General features: G+C 41.2%; 1 protein-coding gene across 2 annotated transcripts in view; it reads left to right on the top strand.

The window, feature by feature from the left end:
• BBS9 (Bardet-Biedl syndrome 9) overlaps window positions 1–14,352 on the top strand; it is a 281,323-nt gene that overhangs the window by 38,291 nt on the left and 228,680 nt on the right. For both annotated transcript variants that reach the window (XM_066627037.1, XM_066627038.1), the window contains exons 10-14: window positions 912–1,093; window positions 8,001–8,077; window positions 8,801–8,854; window positions 10,208–10,307; window positions 12,417–12,521. In XM_066627037.1, the coding sequence (XP_066483134.1) occupies window positions 912–1,093; window positions 8,001–8,077; window positions 8,801–8,854; window positions 10,208–10,307; window positions 12,417–12,521 (518 nt within the window). The remainder of the gene's footprint in view (window positions 1–911; window positions 1,094–8,000; window positions 8,078–8,800; window positions 8,855–10,207; window positions 10,308–12,416; window positions 12,522–14,352) is intronic.

Consider the following 14,352-nt stretch of genomic DNA (forward strand, 5'->3'; position numbering starts at 1 on the left):
TTCAAAAGATCATCAATGGACCCAACCTTCAGACTCGTTATTTGAACAAATTTATGTATGGCATATAAGACACTTCACCATTTAGCAGCAGCTTCATACATCTCGATATAACATAATGTAACCATAATGTTTTGAAACGACATGCTTGTGCAACAGTTTAAAGATCCAGGTTATGTTTGACTCTTCAGAATTAGTATGATGCATTTACTCAAACCAGAGACCTATATGATTAAGAGCCAAATTATATATTCCATAAAAACTCATATATTATCTGCTGTCAGCTGCTGTTTCTAGAAAAAGAAGCAACTTTGGGAGGGGCAATTTTCAGCGGTGGGGTCAATAATATTAACCCTTAGCCTGCTCACCACTTTTTCTCTGCAACTGCCCCCCACATGCTCCTGTTCTCCATTATAGGGTTCCAACTGGATATTTACCCTTGGAAAATGCATCTATTTTTGTGCCAACTCAGATAGCCACCAAACCTCCTTGAATAATAATTATTATGAAGTGAGATATATTTATCATATATAAAGTTTTTTGTTAAGCTTAATTTCTCACCAGAGCATCAGGTTGGTTTGAAAACAGATTGAGAATACAAATTCTATCATTATGTTTAAGTGGAAACAGTTTAGCCATTCCTTAATTGTGTACCTTTTTAATAATGTTTGAGTAATGCAAAATTCATGACTGTTTTAATTTGCTATGCATGATCTATTTTCATGGCTGAAGACATCCTAAAGAAATGGACGTATTAACATTTTTTTTGTATAGATAAAGAATAAAGAATTTAAAGATAGATATAAAGAATTAAATATAGAAGAATTTTCATTGGAAGCATAATAACAAAAAGTTTGCATGGATATCTGATGCTGTTGTGCTTGCATCATAGTTGGCTCCTTTCTTTTATGCAGAGATTTGAAAGGTGTGATAGTCACACTGAGTGATGATGGTCACCTACAATGCTCTTACCTTGGTACAGATCCTTCTTTATTTCAAGCTCCCAAAGTTGAAGCTAGGGATATAAATTATGAAGACTATGATGCTGAAATGAATAAACTTCAGAAAATAATCAAAGAAGCCACAAAAACCAAAGGTACACTTTTTCAATTGCCGCAATAGCACTTTATTTTTCTTTGCTAGTTCTTTAGAATTTACCTTTATTCTGAATTATTTAACAAAGTACAGTACGACTTTAAACTCATTGGTTGAAATTAATTCAATACTTGTCACAATGAACAGAGTTTAATTTTACTTAAAATTAAAGAACTGGCGTTGCTTAAAAAACCAAGAACTGGCCTTGCTTAGTTCAGTTCGGCACTGGAAAGATGAACGAAAATGGCCAACACCTGCTAGAGTTTTGCTGTCATCACGGTCTCTGTGTCAGCAACACGTTCTTCAACACGAAGCCCCAACATAGAGTCCCTTGGAGACACCCATGATCAAAACACTGGCACCAGCTCGACCTGATTCTCACCAGACGCTCCAGCCTTCCCAGCATCAAGATCACACGCAGCTATCAGGGTGCTGCCTGCGACACCGACCACTCGCTGGTGTGCAGCAGAGTGAAACTGCAAACAAAGTGACTGTACCACACAAAAAAGGAAGGAAGACCTCGCATTGATACGAGCAAGACCCGGGATCAGAGAAAAGTGGAGGAATTTGCACGAGCGCTTGAGGAATCTCTTCCAGGCCCGGTCGATGCAAACGCATCCAACAGATGGGAACATTTCAAGAATGTCGTTTACAACACCGCCTTGTCCATATTTGGCAAGAAGATCAACAAGACGACAGACTGGTTTGAAGCCCACTCTGAGGAGTTGACACCAGTCATTGAGGAAAAGAGGAGAGCTCAAGCAGCATACAAGGCCTGTCCCAGTGAGCGCAACCTGCAGGTCCTCCGAGCTGCTCGCAGCAAAGTCCAGCAGACTGCCAGGAGATGTGCTAATGACTACTGGCTCCAGCTCTGTTCCGAGATACAGATAGCAGCTGACACGGGCAACATCAAGGGGATGTATGATGGTATCAAGCAGGCCCTAGGTCCAACACAGAAGAAAATTGCCCCTCTGAAGTCTGCCGTAGGCGAGGTCATCCGCAGGCGAGGATCGGGCGCAGCAGATGGAACACTGGGTGCAGCACTACTCTGAGCTATATTCCAGAGAAAATGTAGTCACCGAAAAAGCGCTGAACAACATTGAGTGCCTGCCTGTGCTAGAGGAGCTTGACAGTGAACCAACCCTAGAAGAACTTCACGTGGCCCTGGACTCCCTTGCCTTCGGCAAGGCACCTGGAAAAGACAGCATCCCTGCTGAAGTCCTAAAATGCTGCAAAGAGATCATCGTCACTGAGCTGCATGAAATCCTCTGTCTCTGCTGGAGAGAAGGTGGAGTACCTCAAGACATGAGGGATGCAAACATCATCACGCTGTACAAGAACAAAGGCGACAGGGGTGACTGCAACAACTACCGTGGCATCTCTCTCCTTAGCGTTGTAGGAAAGTTGTTTGCCCGAGTTGCACTAAAGAGGCTCCAGGTACTTGCAGAGAGCGTTTATCCAGAATCACAGTGTGGATTCCGAGCCAACAGGTCCATCACTGATATGGTATTCTCCCTTAGACAACTGCAGGAGAAATGCAGGGAACAACGACAGCCACTCTTTATAGCCTTCATAGATCTCACGAAGGCTTTCGACCTGGTCAGCAGGGATGGCCTCTTCAAGATTCTCCCCAATATTGGATCACCCAGGCTTCTCAGCATCATCAGATCCTTCCACAAGGACATGAAGAGCACTGTTGTCTTCGATGGCTCCACATCAGACCCCTTTGACATCCGAAGCAGCGTGAAGCAGGGCTGTGTTCTTGCACCAACCTTGTTTGGGATCTTCTTCGCTGTCCTGCTGAAGCAGGCCTTTGGAACTACAACAGAAGGCATCTATCTGCGGACCAGATCAGATGGAAAGCTCTTCAGCCTCTCCAGACTGAGAGCAAAGTCCAAAGTCCAGCTGAAATGTCTGCGTGACTTCCTCTTTGCCGACGATGCAGCTATCGCTACCCACTCTGCCAAAGATCTCCAGCAGCTCATGGATCGTTTTAGCAAGGCCTGCCAAGATTTTGGACTGATAATCAGCCTGAAGAAAACACAGGTCATGGTTCAGGATGTGGACTCACCTCCCTGCATTACAATCTCTGCACATGAACTGGAGGTTGTCCATGACTTTGTGTACCTTGGCTCAACGATCTCTGACACTTTCTCTCGATACCGAGCTAAACAAACGCATCGGTAAAGCAGCTACCATGTTTTCCAGACTCACAAAGAGAGTCTGGTCCAACAAGAAGCTGACGGAACATACCAAGATCCAAGTCTACAGAGCTTGCGTCTTGAGTACACTTCTGTACTGCAGCGAGTCATGGACTCTTCACTCACAGCAGGAGAGGAAACTGAATGCTTTCCACATGCGCTGCCTCCGACGTATTCTCGGCATCACCTGGCAAGACAAAGTTCCAAACAACACAGTCCTGGAACGTGCTGGAATCCCTAGCTTGTATGCACTGCTGAAACAGAGACGCCTGCGTTGGCCCGGTCATGTCGTGAGAATGGATGATGGCCGGATCCCAAAGGATCTCCTCTATGGAGAACTCGTGCAAGGAAAGCGCCCTACAGGTAGACCATAGCTGCGATACAAGGACATCTACAAGAGGGATCTGAAGGCCTTAGGAGTGGACCTCATCAAGTGGGAAACCCTGGCCTCTGAGCGGCCCGCTTGGAGGCAGGCTGTGCAACATGGCCTTTCCCAGTTTGAAGAGACACTTGGTGAACAGTCTGAGGCAAAGAGGCAAAGAAGAAAGGCCCATAGCCAGGGAGACAGACCAGGGACAGACTGCACTTGCTCCCAGTGTGGAAGGGATTGTCACTCCCGAATTGGCCTTTTCAACCACACTAGACGCTGTTCCAGAACCACCTTTCAGAGCGCAATACCATAGTCTTTCGAGACTGAAGGTTGCCAACTACTACTAAAATAATGGAGAAAGAAATCAGTGTCATGTGTTGAAGTTCTGACACTTTCCATCTTTTGATTGGAAATGATTGAAATTTCCAATTCCATAAATTGAAATATATAAATAAACTGTATAAAATAAACTATATTAACTAAATAAATTATATAAACACATTTTTAATTAAACCTTTTATTACTTTTTTGAAACATTACAATATTAATCGGTCTGTAATGAGCATGCAAATTATAAGGAAAAGGAATCAACAGTAATAAATGTGCAATATCAAATTACAAATGATAAATTACAGTTATGCCAATATTATACTTTGATCTCTAACAGCTAGTAAAAGGTGACTATCAGCCCAATCCTAAACTTCCCAGGGCACAGGGCTGCAGCAGCGCCAAAAATGGCTGCCACTGCATCCTACGCACTCTGGGCAGCCGCCGGTGGCTCCTTGGGAGAAGGGGACTTTCATCTCCTTCCCCCAGGTAAAGTAAGTTGCCCCGCAATGGGGCAACTTGATTCACTGCCAACCAAAAGGTCGACGGTGAATCAGGAGCCTCCATGTTGGATCGTGAACCCAACATGGAGGGTACGGATCCAGTGGAGCTTTGCTCCACTGGTTCTGCCTCCCTCCCTCCCCACTCCCTCCCCCTGGCATGCCTCCTCCCCCCACCTCCCCCCACCTCCCCCCACGCCTCCGTTTACTTCCCTGCTGCTCGGCGGTCTATGCGACTGCCGAGTGGTGGAGCTCTGGCGGCTGCCCAGAAGTAGCCCAGTGCTAGGCTAGCACCAGCTCTCGCCTGGCAGTTGGGCCTGCAAATGTGCCTTATGGCATGTTTTTAATAGCATGCGCCAGCAGTAAGCTGGCATGCACTGTCCAAGGTTGGGCCCTGTTTCATGAATTTCTCAGTTCTGAACTTCCTTCTCTGAGTCTATTTCAGTGAGTTTAGGCACTTGAGCTACAGGCCAAACTCTCGGATCGCCCCCTCCCCTGCAGATCTCCCAGAAGCAATTGGAACCTTGTTCTGTTCACTGCGTGCAGCCTCTCCGAGGTTCAGAATAGGTCTTGACATGACTGAAGCAAGGCTTCAAACGTTTATGGAGCAAAGGTGGGCTATGAAAACTGCAGATTTCATTATCTGCAGTTTTGTTTTTTCCGGATGTCCAGGAACGGAACGCCTGTGGTTAAAGAGATTCCACCTGAATAGACCAGTGAAAAAATTGTTAATGGTTGTATGGTTTTACTCTTTGTTTTGTTACATCCCAGTCCCAAAGAAGGTGACAAGGGGAAGGGCAAAAGAGGAGGAAACCTTCACCCCTTTCTGAATCCCCACCCAGGTTTTGTGTTAGTGCTGCACTGCTGTCAGTGAAATGTACATTTGAATGTATATCCTGATGGATTTGTGTATATGGATGTGCACCTTTGTGAAAGCCATACGGTGAGGACATATCACACCTGTGCATGAGTACTCTGGTGATATAGAAGAGCACAGATGCACGTGCACACACAGTGCAGCAAAGGGAAACTGACTCAAAAGAAGCATTGTGTTCCAGCATTACCCTGTAGTAAGTTTGCTGCCACCAGAGAGGGGAACCCTCAAAGCATGGTACCGTCCTATGTCCTTCTTCCTGAGTGAGGGGTACCCAGTTACGGAGGCTTCTCAGCACAGAAACTGGTTGCTAAAGAAGTGTCTGAAGAGCTAAATAAAAACATCTCTGCATCTATACACTCCTATCCTTGTAGTGTAAGCTAGAAGTAACCAGCAAGGCCCAAAGCAGATATGCATGCAGATTAGACCAATACATCTTGCTTCAAAATGGCAAGTGTCTTTCTTTTTTTTGGTCAAAATAGCTGTCCAGCGGGTCAATGGTAATCAGGATCAGAATGGACAGAGAGGGATTTTCCTATGTGCCATTGTTTCTATCAAAAATCCACATCTCGTCCACCCCAGCAGCAATTTGTTCTTGATAACAAAGGTCCTTTTTTCTTAATTAGAGATACTAGAATCAAACCAAGGACCTTCTATATATAAAACATCAACTCTGCTAATGGCTATAACCCTCTCCCAGTTTAGTTTTCAACAGTTTGCAAACATTGTCCTCTGAAGTAATCTAAGGCAGCAATCCTAACCAACTTTCCAGTACTGACATACAGGCAATGCAACTCCAAGGTAAGGGAACAAACATTGCCTTACCTTGAGGAGGCCTCCATGATTGCTCCCCAATTGCAGGATGCAGCATATGTCCCACTGGCACTGCTATGCCAGTGCTGGAATGTTGGTTAGGATTGTACCCTAAGACTAGAAGGTATCAAGCATTCATAACGCAAAAATTGCTGAACTGAAATTACAGTGTTAAGCTTTGCTAGAAATGCCACAACGTAGCCATCATAGAAGGACTATGCACTTTTACAAGTGCTGCCTAAGGAGGTACATGGGGCAGCAGCAAGAAATAGGGCCTTCTCAGTAGTGGCACCAACGTTATGGAACTCCCTTCCCCTTGACTTGAGAATGGCTCCATCTCTTGAGACTTTTCGGCGAGGCCTGAAGACCCTTTTGTTTAAACAAGCCTTCTGAGTTTGTTTAAACAGGAGGGCAGGAGGTCTGGTCTAGAGGGTAGAGCCTCCGTCTGCCTGAAGATAACATCCACAAGGTCGCCAGTTCGAGGCCACAGGCACCGTGCAACCTTGGAGCAGCTGACAAGCTGAAGCCGAGCAATTCCATCTGTTCTGAGCGTGGGAGGATGGAGGCCAGAATGTGAAGCCAGATTGGAATGAAACACCTTGAATGTAGTCGTTCTTGAAAGAAAGAACCTTCTTTGAAATTGTAAAAATCCCTATTTAATAGGGATTTAAATAAAAGCCTGCCTATGTAAACCGCCTTGAATAAAGTCTTGAATAAAGACCAAGAAAGGTGGTATATAAATACCTGTTATTATTAGTTCATGGCCTTTTTAACATCTTTTTTACATCTTTTAGTATTTTCTACAGGTCTGATTCCTCTACGATCTGCTGCTTTATGCTTTTTTTATCTGACTTTTTATCTGACTACTGTTTTATGGTATCTGTTAATGTGTTTTTAATATGTTTTTATCTGTTTGTTAAATTATGTTTTTAAACTGTTTTTAACATGTTGTAAGCCGCCCTGGGTCCCTTTAGGGAGAAGGGCGGGGCATCAATAAAGTTTATTATTATTATTATTATTATTTTATTACTACTATAGAAGGATGGCCCTGCTTCTCTGCTTCTGCTCTCTCCCCCACACTTGTAGATTCTTATATGTGAGGCACTTGGTTGAAGATGGGGAACAATATTTACAATAAAAGGTGTTTTATATGCCAGTCAGCATCCCAGGTTTGCATATCAGCATGAAATTGTTTAGGATGGGATATAACAAAGTGCAGTATTACCATCATGATAGAGCCATGCTACATTGGAACAGATAACACAGGCCTACAAAATTGACGGTCAGAAAGTTTTTCCCAAACTTTATGGTGGTTTGATATGAATTTGGGGTGCCGATTCAAAAAATGGCATCTGTTTTGCCCTATCACATTTAGTTTTGGAGATATAGTATAGCCTCATTAGTGAATGGTTCAAGCAGCTTCCTCATGAGGAAAGCTACACCATGGCTTCCTCATGAGGAAGCTGCTTGAACCATTCACTAAAGAGGCTATGCCATGTCTCCAAAACTAGACGTGATAGGGCAAAATGGATGCCATTTTTGGAATCGGCACCCCAAATATACCCAGGAATTGGTGTAATGTTTAAGGAAGCAAAATGTGTGTTGGCCTTTGTAATTAGTACTGAGATATCAGCAACAGCCCCTACTTTCAGATTGTCACTCTAAAAAGACATAAAGAAGCATGTTACTGTCAGACAGACAGTTATTCACCTCTCACTTGTACATATTTCTCCCACGTCTTATCAAACTTTGAAACTAGTAATGATGGAGAGTAATTTTCATACAGTATCAACTAATTTTGTTATAACCTGTTTTTCTTGCAGATATTTTACCGAAACCTGAAAAAAATGAGGATTTGGCTCTTGTTGTGGAAGTTTTGTCTGATCTTGATTCAGTATCTGTATGTAAACATATACATATTTTAATAGAAATTTGTTTTTATTCACAGTTGTGTGTACTAAAATAAGTGAAGTTACACCATCAAATAATGGGCACTGGGGCTAAATTTATAACAGTGGCCTGGCTCCACTTGTCAATTTTAAGTGTATTTTAAAGGCATTGACATGTCCAGAGGGATTTTTGACGCTTTTTTTCCTTGGCTATTCAACATCTGTATCATTTTTTTTTAATTGCTTATTAAAAATCCCTTTTGTTTCAAAAATGTTTTGCAATATGGTATGAAGTGTGGTTATTTTGAGAAATATAAGCCCAGTGCCCAAAAGCCACTTATGTGCACAGGACTAGTAACTGTTGTTGAATCCTGACATACGTGATTATTTGTAATTTATTTAATTATTTATTTATATGCATTTATCTTTAACTACATGGGCTGCCTTAACCCTCAAACTGAGTTAAGTCAAGTGGAAAGGCAAACATGTCTAGTCCAATGGCAGATAGACATGATGCAGCATTAATTCAAGGGGCGTTTCTTCGGTGGTGAAATCACCAGAGGATAATCCCTCCATGACCCCATGAATAGAAGAATTTGCTCTGTAATCCAGTAAAAACATAAATTTAGATTATTATGTGATATTGTACTTAAGAATTGCACTGTAATGAAGAGAACATGACATTGTGTTCATTACTATATTAGTGTTTTCATTTTTGTCTTTTTCTTCCCCAGCAAGTTGCTGACACTGAAGTAAGAGCAGAGGTGGTACCTTCAGTGACAGTAAAGGTATTGTGTATTGTTCAGACTATAATTCTCAATTTGGGTATCTTGCAATTAATAAGATACCCTAATTCTTATCCCTTATACTAACACTTGGAACCAGAAGTATTCCATATTTCAGAATTTTCTGGATTTTAGAATCCTGCATAAACAAATATTCCACTGAAATGGAGTGGGAAGGCTGCTGCTATAATAGCCCCATGCCTATGAGAGAAAGCATCTTGGATTCCTCTGCAAAGCGTTAGAGAGGCAGATGCTGAGAGGGAGGGAGGGAGTGGTTAATGCCTGCTGGCTCTGGCTTTTGCTAACCTTGTCTGAGAGAAAGATTGGTGCTGGTGGTTAATGCCTGCTGGTGAAGGAGGGAGAATTAGGCTCTGCAACTGCCACAGCAAGTTGGAGAGATCATGCGTCGTACTATGGTGGCTGGCTCCCACCACATGTGAAACAGTTTAAAAAGTTAAAAAAATATATGGTTTTCAGAATACATCGGATTTCAGAATTCCAGATAAGGGGTGCCCAACCTGTATCTAAAATCCTTTAGTCTTTCTGAATTCTAGCCTGATTCTGCTTGAGTGTACTTGGAAATTCCACTAATTCATTGGGTCTTGGTCTCAAGTGAATGGGCATGGGGTTGCAGTTGCTGGCACTGCGGCCAGGTGTTGGAAAAGATAGGACCAAAAATGTCACTGGGTTAGTGAAAATTATTTGAGTAAGCCTATGCGATGATTTGGATCCTAGCCTATGACCTTAGGGTTTTAATCATAATTGTGATAGTTGAAACTCTTTGAAACAGTACAGAATATTTATTTTCTATGTACCATAATTGTGGCAGTGTTTGGGGAGACCCTTGATTTAATTAAGTAATAAACTAAATTGAATACAATCTACTATTATTATTATTATTATTATTATTATTATTATTATTAACAATATTTATATACCGCTTTTCAACTAAAAGTTCACAAAGCGACTTATAGAGAAAAATCAAATAACTAAATGGCTCCCTGTCCCGAAAGGGCTCACAATCTAAAAAGATGCAAATGAATACCAGCAGGCAGCCACTAGAACAGACAATGACTATATGGTCATAATGATGGAGCCGAAGGATATTTAGTGAATAGCTGCATAATATTAAAGAATTTATTTTCATTAGCACATAGATAATTCTGTGGAAGATCTCTAAATGCTGGTTTGATGAAATTACAGTATAATCAACCACATTTTTTAAGTTCTTTTATTTATTTTGCTTTTCTAGTTGCAATGTGTTTCTGTAAATTTATTGGTTACATTTATACTTTCCTCTTTTATCAGGGTACACCAGGTGGCTAATAATATCTTTTTAATGTTTTTCTGTAACAGATCACACTGGAGAGTAAATTGACAGCACTAAAGACCAAATTATCAGTGCATGTACAATCTCCATTAGCGTTGACCCATGACAAGTTTATCCTGGAATTAGGTAAATACTCTTGTTTCATATATGGTCTCTTCTCTTTTCTGATAAACTACTATGCTGTGTCAGTGTTCAGTAGTATTAGTAATAACTGGGGATGGTAGAAAATGGTGACAATAAAATAGCATTGTTTATTTTGGTGATAATAAATAAATGGCGATAATAAAATAACATCGTTTTCTGCACTTGTCATTTTGTGTAAAAAAAACAACAACCCCACAGTATGTGAAGAATAAAACAATTTATTTGGTTTTTATTTATTATCTAATGGGGGGGGTGCATGGATAATGGCTGCATCTGTTAACACTTTATGACCTATATCAGTTACTTGGTACACTTTTAAAGTGATTATCATTTATAATTAAAATGTAAATTTTGAATAAAAACACATAACACTGCTTTCTGCACTTCTAACTTTGGAAAACGCCCAAGTCTGCAACAGCAACAACAACAAAAAAACTGTTTTCTCCCACTTCTAGTAATAAGTTTTATCAACTAAATATGTTCAGTCCAAGTTTTGTTGTTCTCTCTTTTTATTTCTTTTTGAGGAATGAATAGTTCCAACAATGGGTCTGTAAATTGTAGAGACACAAGAATAAGCATATTACAGGTTGAGTATCCCTTATCTGAAATGCTTGGGACCAGAAGCATTTTGGATTTTGGACTACTTTCATATACAAAATGAGATCATGAGATGGAACCAAAGCCTAAACATCATGGGGGGCCTGCCATTGGTGCATCTGGCCTGCACATGTGCCATTTTATTACGCTTTGTGTGCATGCTTGTGTGGGGGAATCTGGGCATGCTTGGGAAAGATCTATCACAACTACTGGGAGAGTCTTTTTCCCCTTGAAGACAATGAATAAATTGTCTTTTGTGTGCCTTTGTTTTGACTGTGATCTATCTCATCAGGTCACGTGTGGAATTTTCCACTTGTGGCATCATGTTGGCGCTCAAAACATTTTGGATTTAGGAATATTTTGGATTTTCGGATTAGGGATGCTCAACCTGTATTAAGATGTGATGGGCAAACAGTGCTCCTCTATTACAAACCTTCATTGTTCTGTTGATCACAAAACTGTAATAATGGAAGCTGACGGGGTAATTCAGGCTGCAGTTCTATCCATACTTTTCTGAGATTCTCACTGAACACAGTGGAACTTACTTCTGAGTAGACATGCCTAGGATTGGACTGTCAGAGGGCTATTCAAAAGGCAATTGTACACCATCCTCTTTCCCTGAAGCTGAGACCACTTGAATCAATAAACCAGGATAAATGTGCAAAGAGAATGTGTTCCATTGAAAACCCTGCAAAACTTCAGTAGTGCTTTTTCTAACCACATTGGACAGATTGGACCTTCAACTGCATTTTGTTAATAAAAATATACAGTCATGTGCCACATAACAACAGGGATCGGGACTGTGATCCCTGTCGTCAAACGGCGCTTGATGCAATCTAATCTTTCCACTGGAAAGGGGATGCTCTGCTCCCATCGTCTCCGGAGGGACATCTGAGCTTCTCAGAGACAGTGCGCATCTACTAGCTGCCTTTGCAGAGCTCAGACTGAGTGAAAGCATGTCTCTTGTATGACTTCTGGTTTCACAGAGGAAACTGGAAATTGCATGGGAGACATGATTTCCCTCAGTCTGAGCCTTGCAGAGGCAGCGCGTGGACATGTACTGCCTCTGGGAGGCTCAGATGATTCTCCGGAGTGGGGGGAGCAGAGCACCAAATGCCTTTGGAGAGTTGGGGTGTGCGCCCATGACGACCATGTGACCACACGTGGTCCTTGGATGTGCGATCCCGGTGTAAGCCAGAATGTCACAAAGTGGCGCACACCTGTATTGGGAGAGATGGAGCTTTACCTGTGGTTTTAGTCTACTTGTCCTGATTGCCATTATTGTGGTGTTTCTCTGGAAATGAAGGAGCTGATTCCTAGATAAATTTCAGTTTCAACTTGTAAGCACTGTAAATATGTATTACTTCTAGATAAACTTTATTACATTTGGTTTTTGTGCAGGAGGAAGGAATGCAAAATGAAAGATAACTGAACTTCTTGATATAATTATATAGAAGCATTTCTTGGGCATTTTTTTTCATTTCTCACTTTTAGATTCATCTGTATCCAAGACAGTGGCACTCTCTGCCTTTCTAAAGAGGAACTGTTCACCAGCGGATCTGGATGGTAGTGCTTTAGCTTCATATAGCACACCAACAGGTGAATTCTACTTTTTAAAAATGAGTAAATGGGGGAAATGAGTTTTATGTTAGTTTAAGGTTTTAATTGTGCTGATTGAACTTTTGATTTCAAGTTACAATTATTCCTTGTAAAATCATTGATTTGTGTAAATATTTCTGTAAATGTTTCTGTAGAAGCAACTAAATTGGCTTTGTTATACACCTTTGGTATCAATTTCGTTCAACCTTGAATTATAAAAGAGCGCTTGTAAAGTTTAGAATTTCTCTTTTACCTTGATCTTAGGTCAAGTTGCCAAGTAATATGATAATCAGTGTAGAGATTTTTCTCCTTCGTAATACCAAAGAATTAAATTGTATAGGAGCCTGATTATTTTTTTTCCCTTTGCATCCTTTTTGGCATCTTCAGTAGCATTTAGCATGTTCTACAAGGAGACCATTCCTAAAAAAGAGATTGGTTCCTTGAAAATTACTTTTTGATTTCACTCCTTGAATCTGGGATTTATACCAGCGGTCCCTCAGCTGCCAGGTTCATGTCATTCAGTCTTGCTGTTATGGTGGGATGGACTGGGTCAGTTATATAAAATGATAGCCAGTGGGCCCACTGTATCTGCGGATTTGGGACCCACGAATTTTACTATGGTCCTGAACCTGCAGGGCTGGCCCAACATAGACCCTCTAGGGGCATCTGGCTGTGCTTCGGTCACTTCCAGCAGATTAGAGGGCCTGAGATCAGCGGATTTCATCATCCTGCTTTTATTACTTCATCTTCATTATTTGGTGCATTTATTACATCATCTTCTTTCCAGGATGTGTTTGCAGATGATTCCTAGTTGTCCTATCTGCCTATTTTTGTTTGTTGTTCTCTCTTTTCCTTTATCACTTTTTGTCCTATTCCTCTTCTAGAATAATCTTTGCTTGTTTCCCTTCCCCCTTTTTCAAAAGTGTTTTCTTAGAGTTAGATACTGCATCTCAAGATGCTTGCATTTCTTATTTATTAGTAGGGCTTTTTTTTACTTGCAATTATCTGTTCTTGTTTTTATTCTTTCTTCTCCTCCCTTGCTTCCACTGGTTAAATTGTAGATCTCAATCCAGAAGGTGAGTGAGAGACTAGCTGAACCAAAATAAAAATCAATGATAGTAGTATTTTGGTTTCAACAAACGCTGAAACAAGCTACTGACATGGCCTTTAGAATGGCCTTAAAAACTCAACAGTTTAAATAGCAGCAAATCTTAACTCTTCTTATATTTTCATTTTTTTGGTGAAAGATATAGCCATTTGGTTATTCATAAGCTTAAACAATAATCCACATGTGGCTGTGTATTGATTTTTAAAAAAAATCTTTTTGCTTAACTACAAGTATGATTGCTTTATTTACTTTGGGTTGTTGCAGATATAATGTTGGCTCAGGTGACAGCCTAAAGCAGTGATTTTCAACCAGTGTGCCGTGGCACATTGGTGTGCTGTGAATGATCCCCAGGTGTGCTATGGGAGTTTAGGGGAATGTCATTTATTAATAGGGCCATTGGGGATGTGATTCTCGTGCCAGCAACACAGTAGTGCCTTGTCAGTTGTCAAAAAGTGATGATGTGCCTTGACAATTTTAATACATTGTCAGTGTGCCTTGAGATGAAAAAGTCTGGCCTAAAGAAAACCTCTCTGCTTCAGCTCAATGGGCTAATGCCCCAAGTGCATCATTTTATTTTTTACTGTATGTGGATAGTTGCAGTTCATCCCCTGGGCAAAAAGAAATCAGACATCTGACCTGAGGACCTGCAATTTCAGAAAGCGGATTTTGTCCCTCTGAACAATCTTAATGGTGCGGTCCAGTTACTTTGTCCATTTTAGTGTA

The sequence above is a fragment of the Tiliqua scincoides genome, chromosome 5, assembly GCF_035046505.1.
Source record: "Tiliqua scincoides isolate rTilSci1 chromosome 5, rTilSci1.hap2, whole genome shotgun sequence".
Classification (NCBI taxonomy): Eukaryota; Metazoa; Chordata; class Lepidosauria; order Squamata; family Scincidae; genus Tiliqua; species Tiliqua scincoides.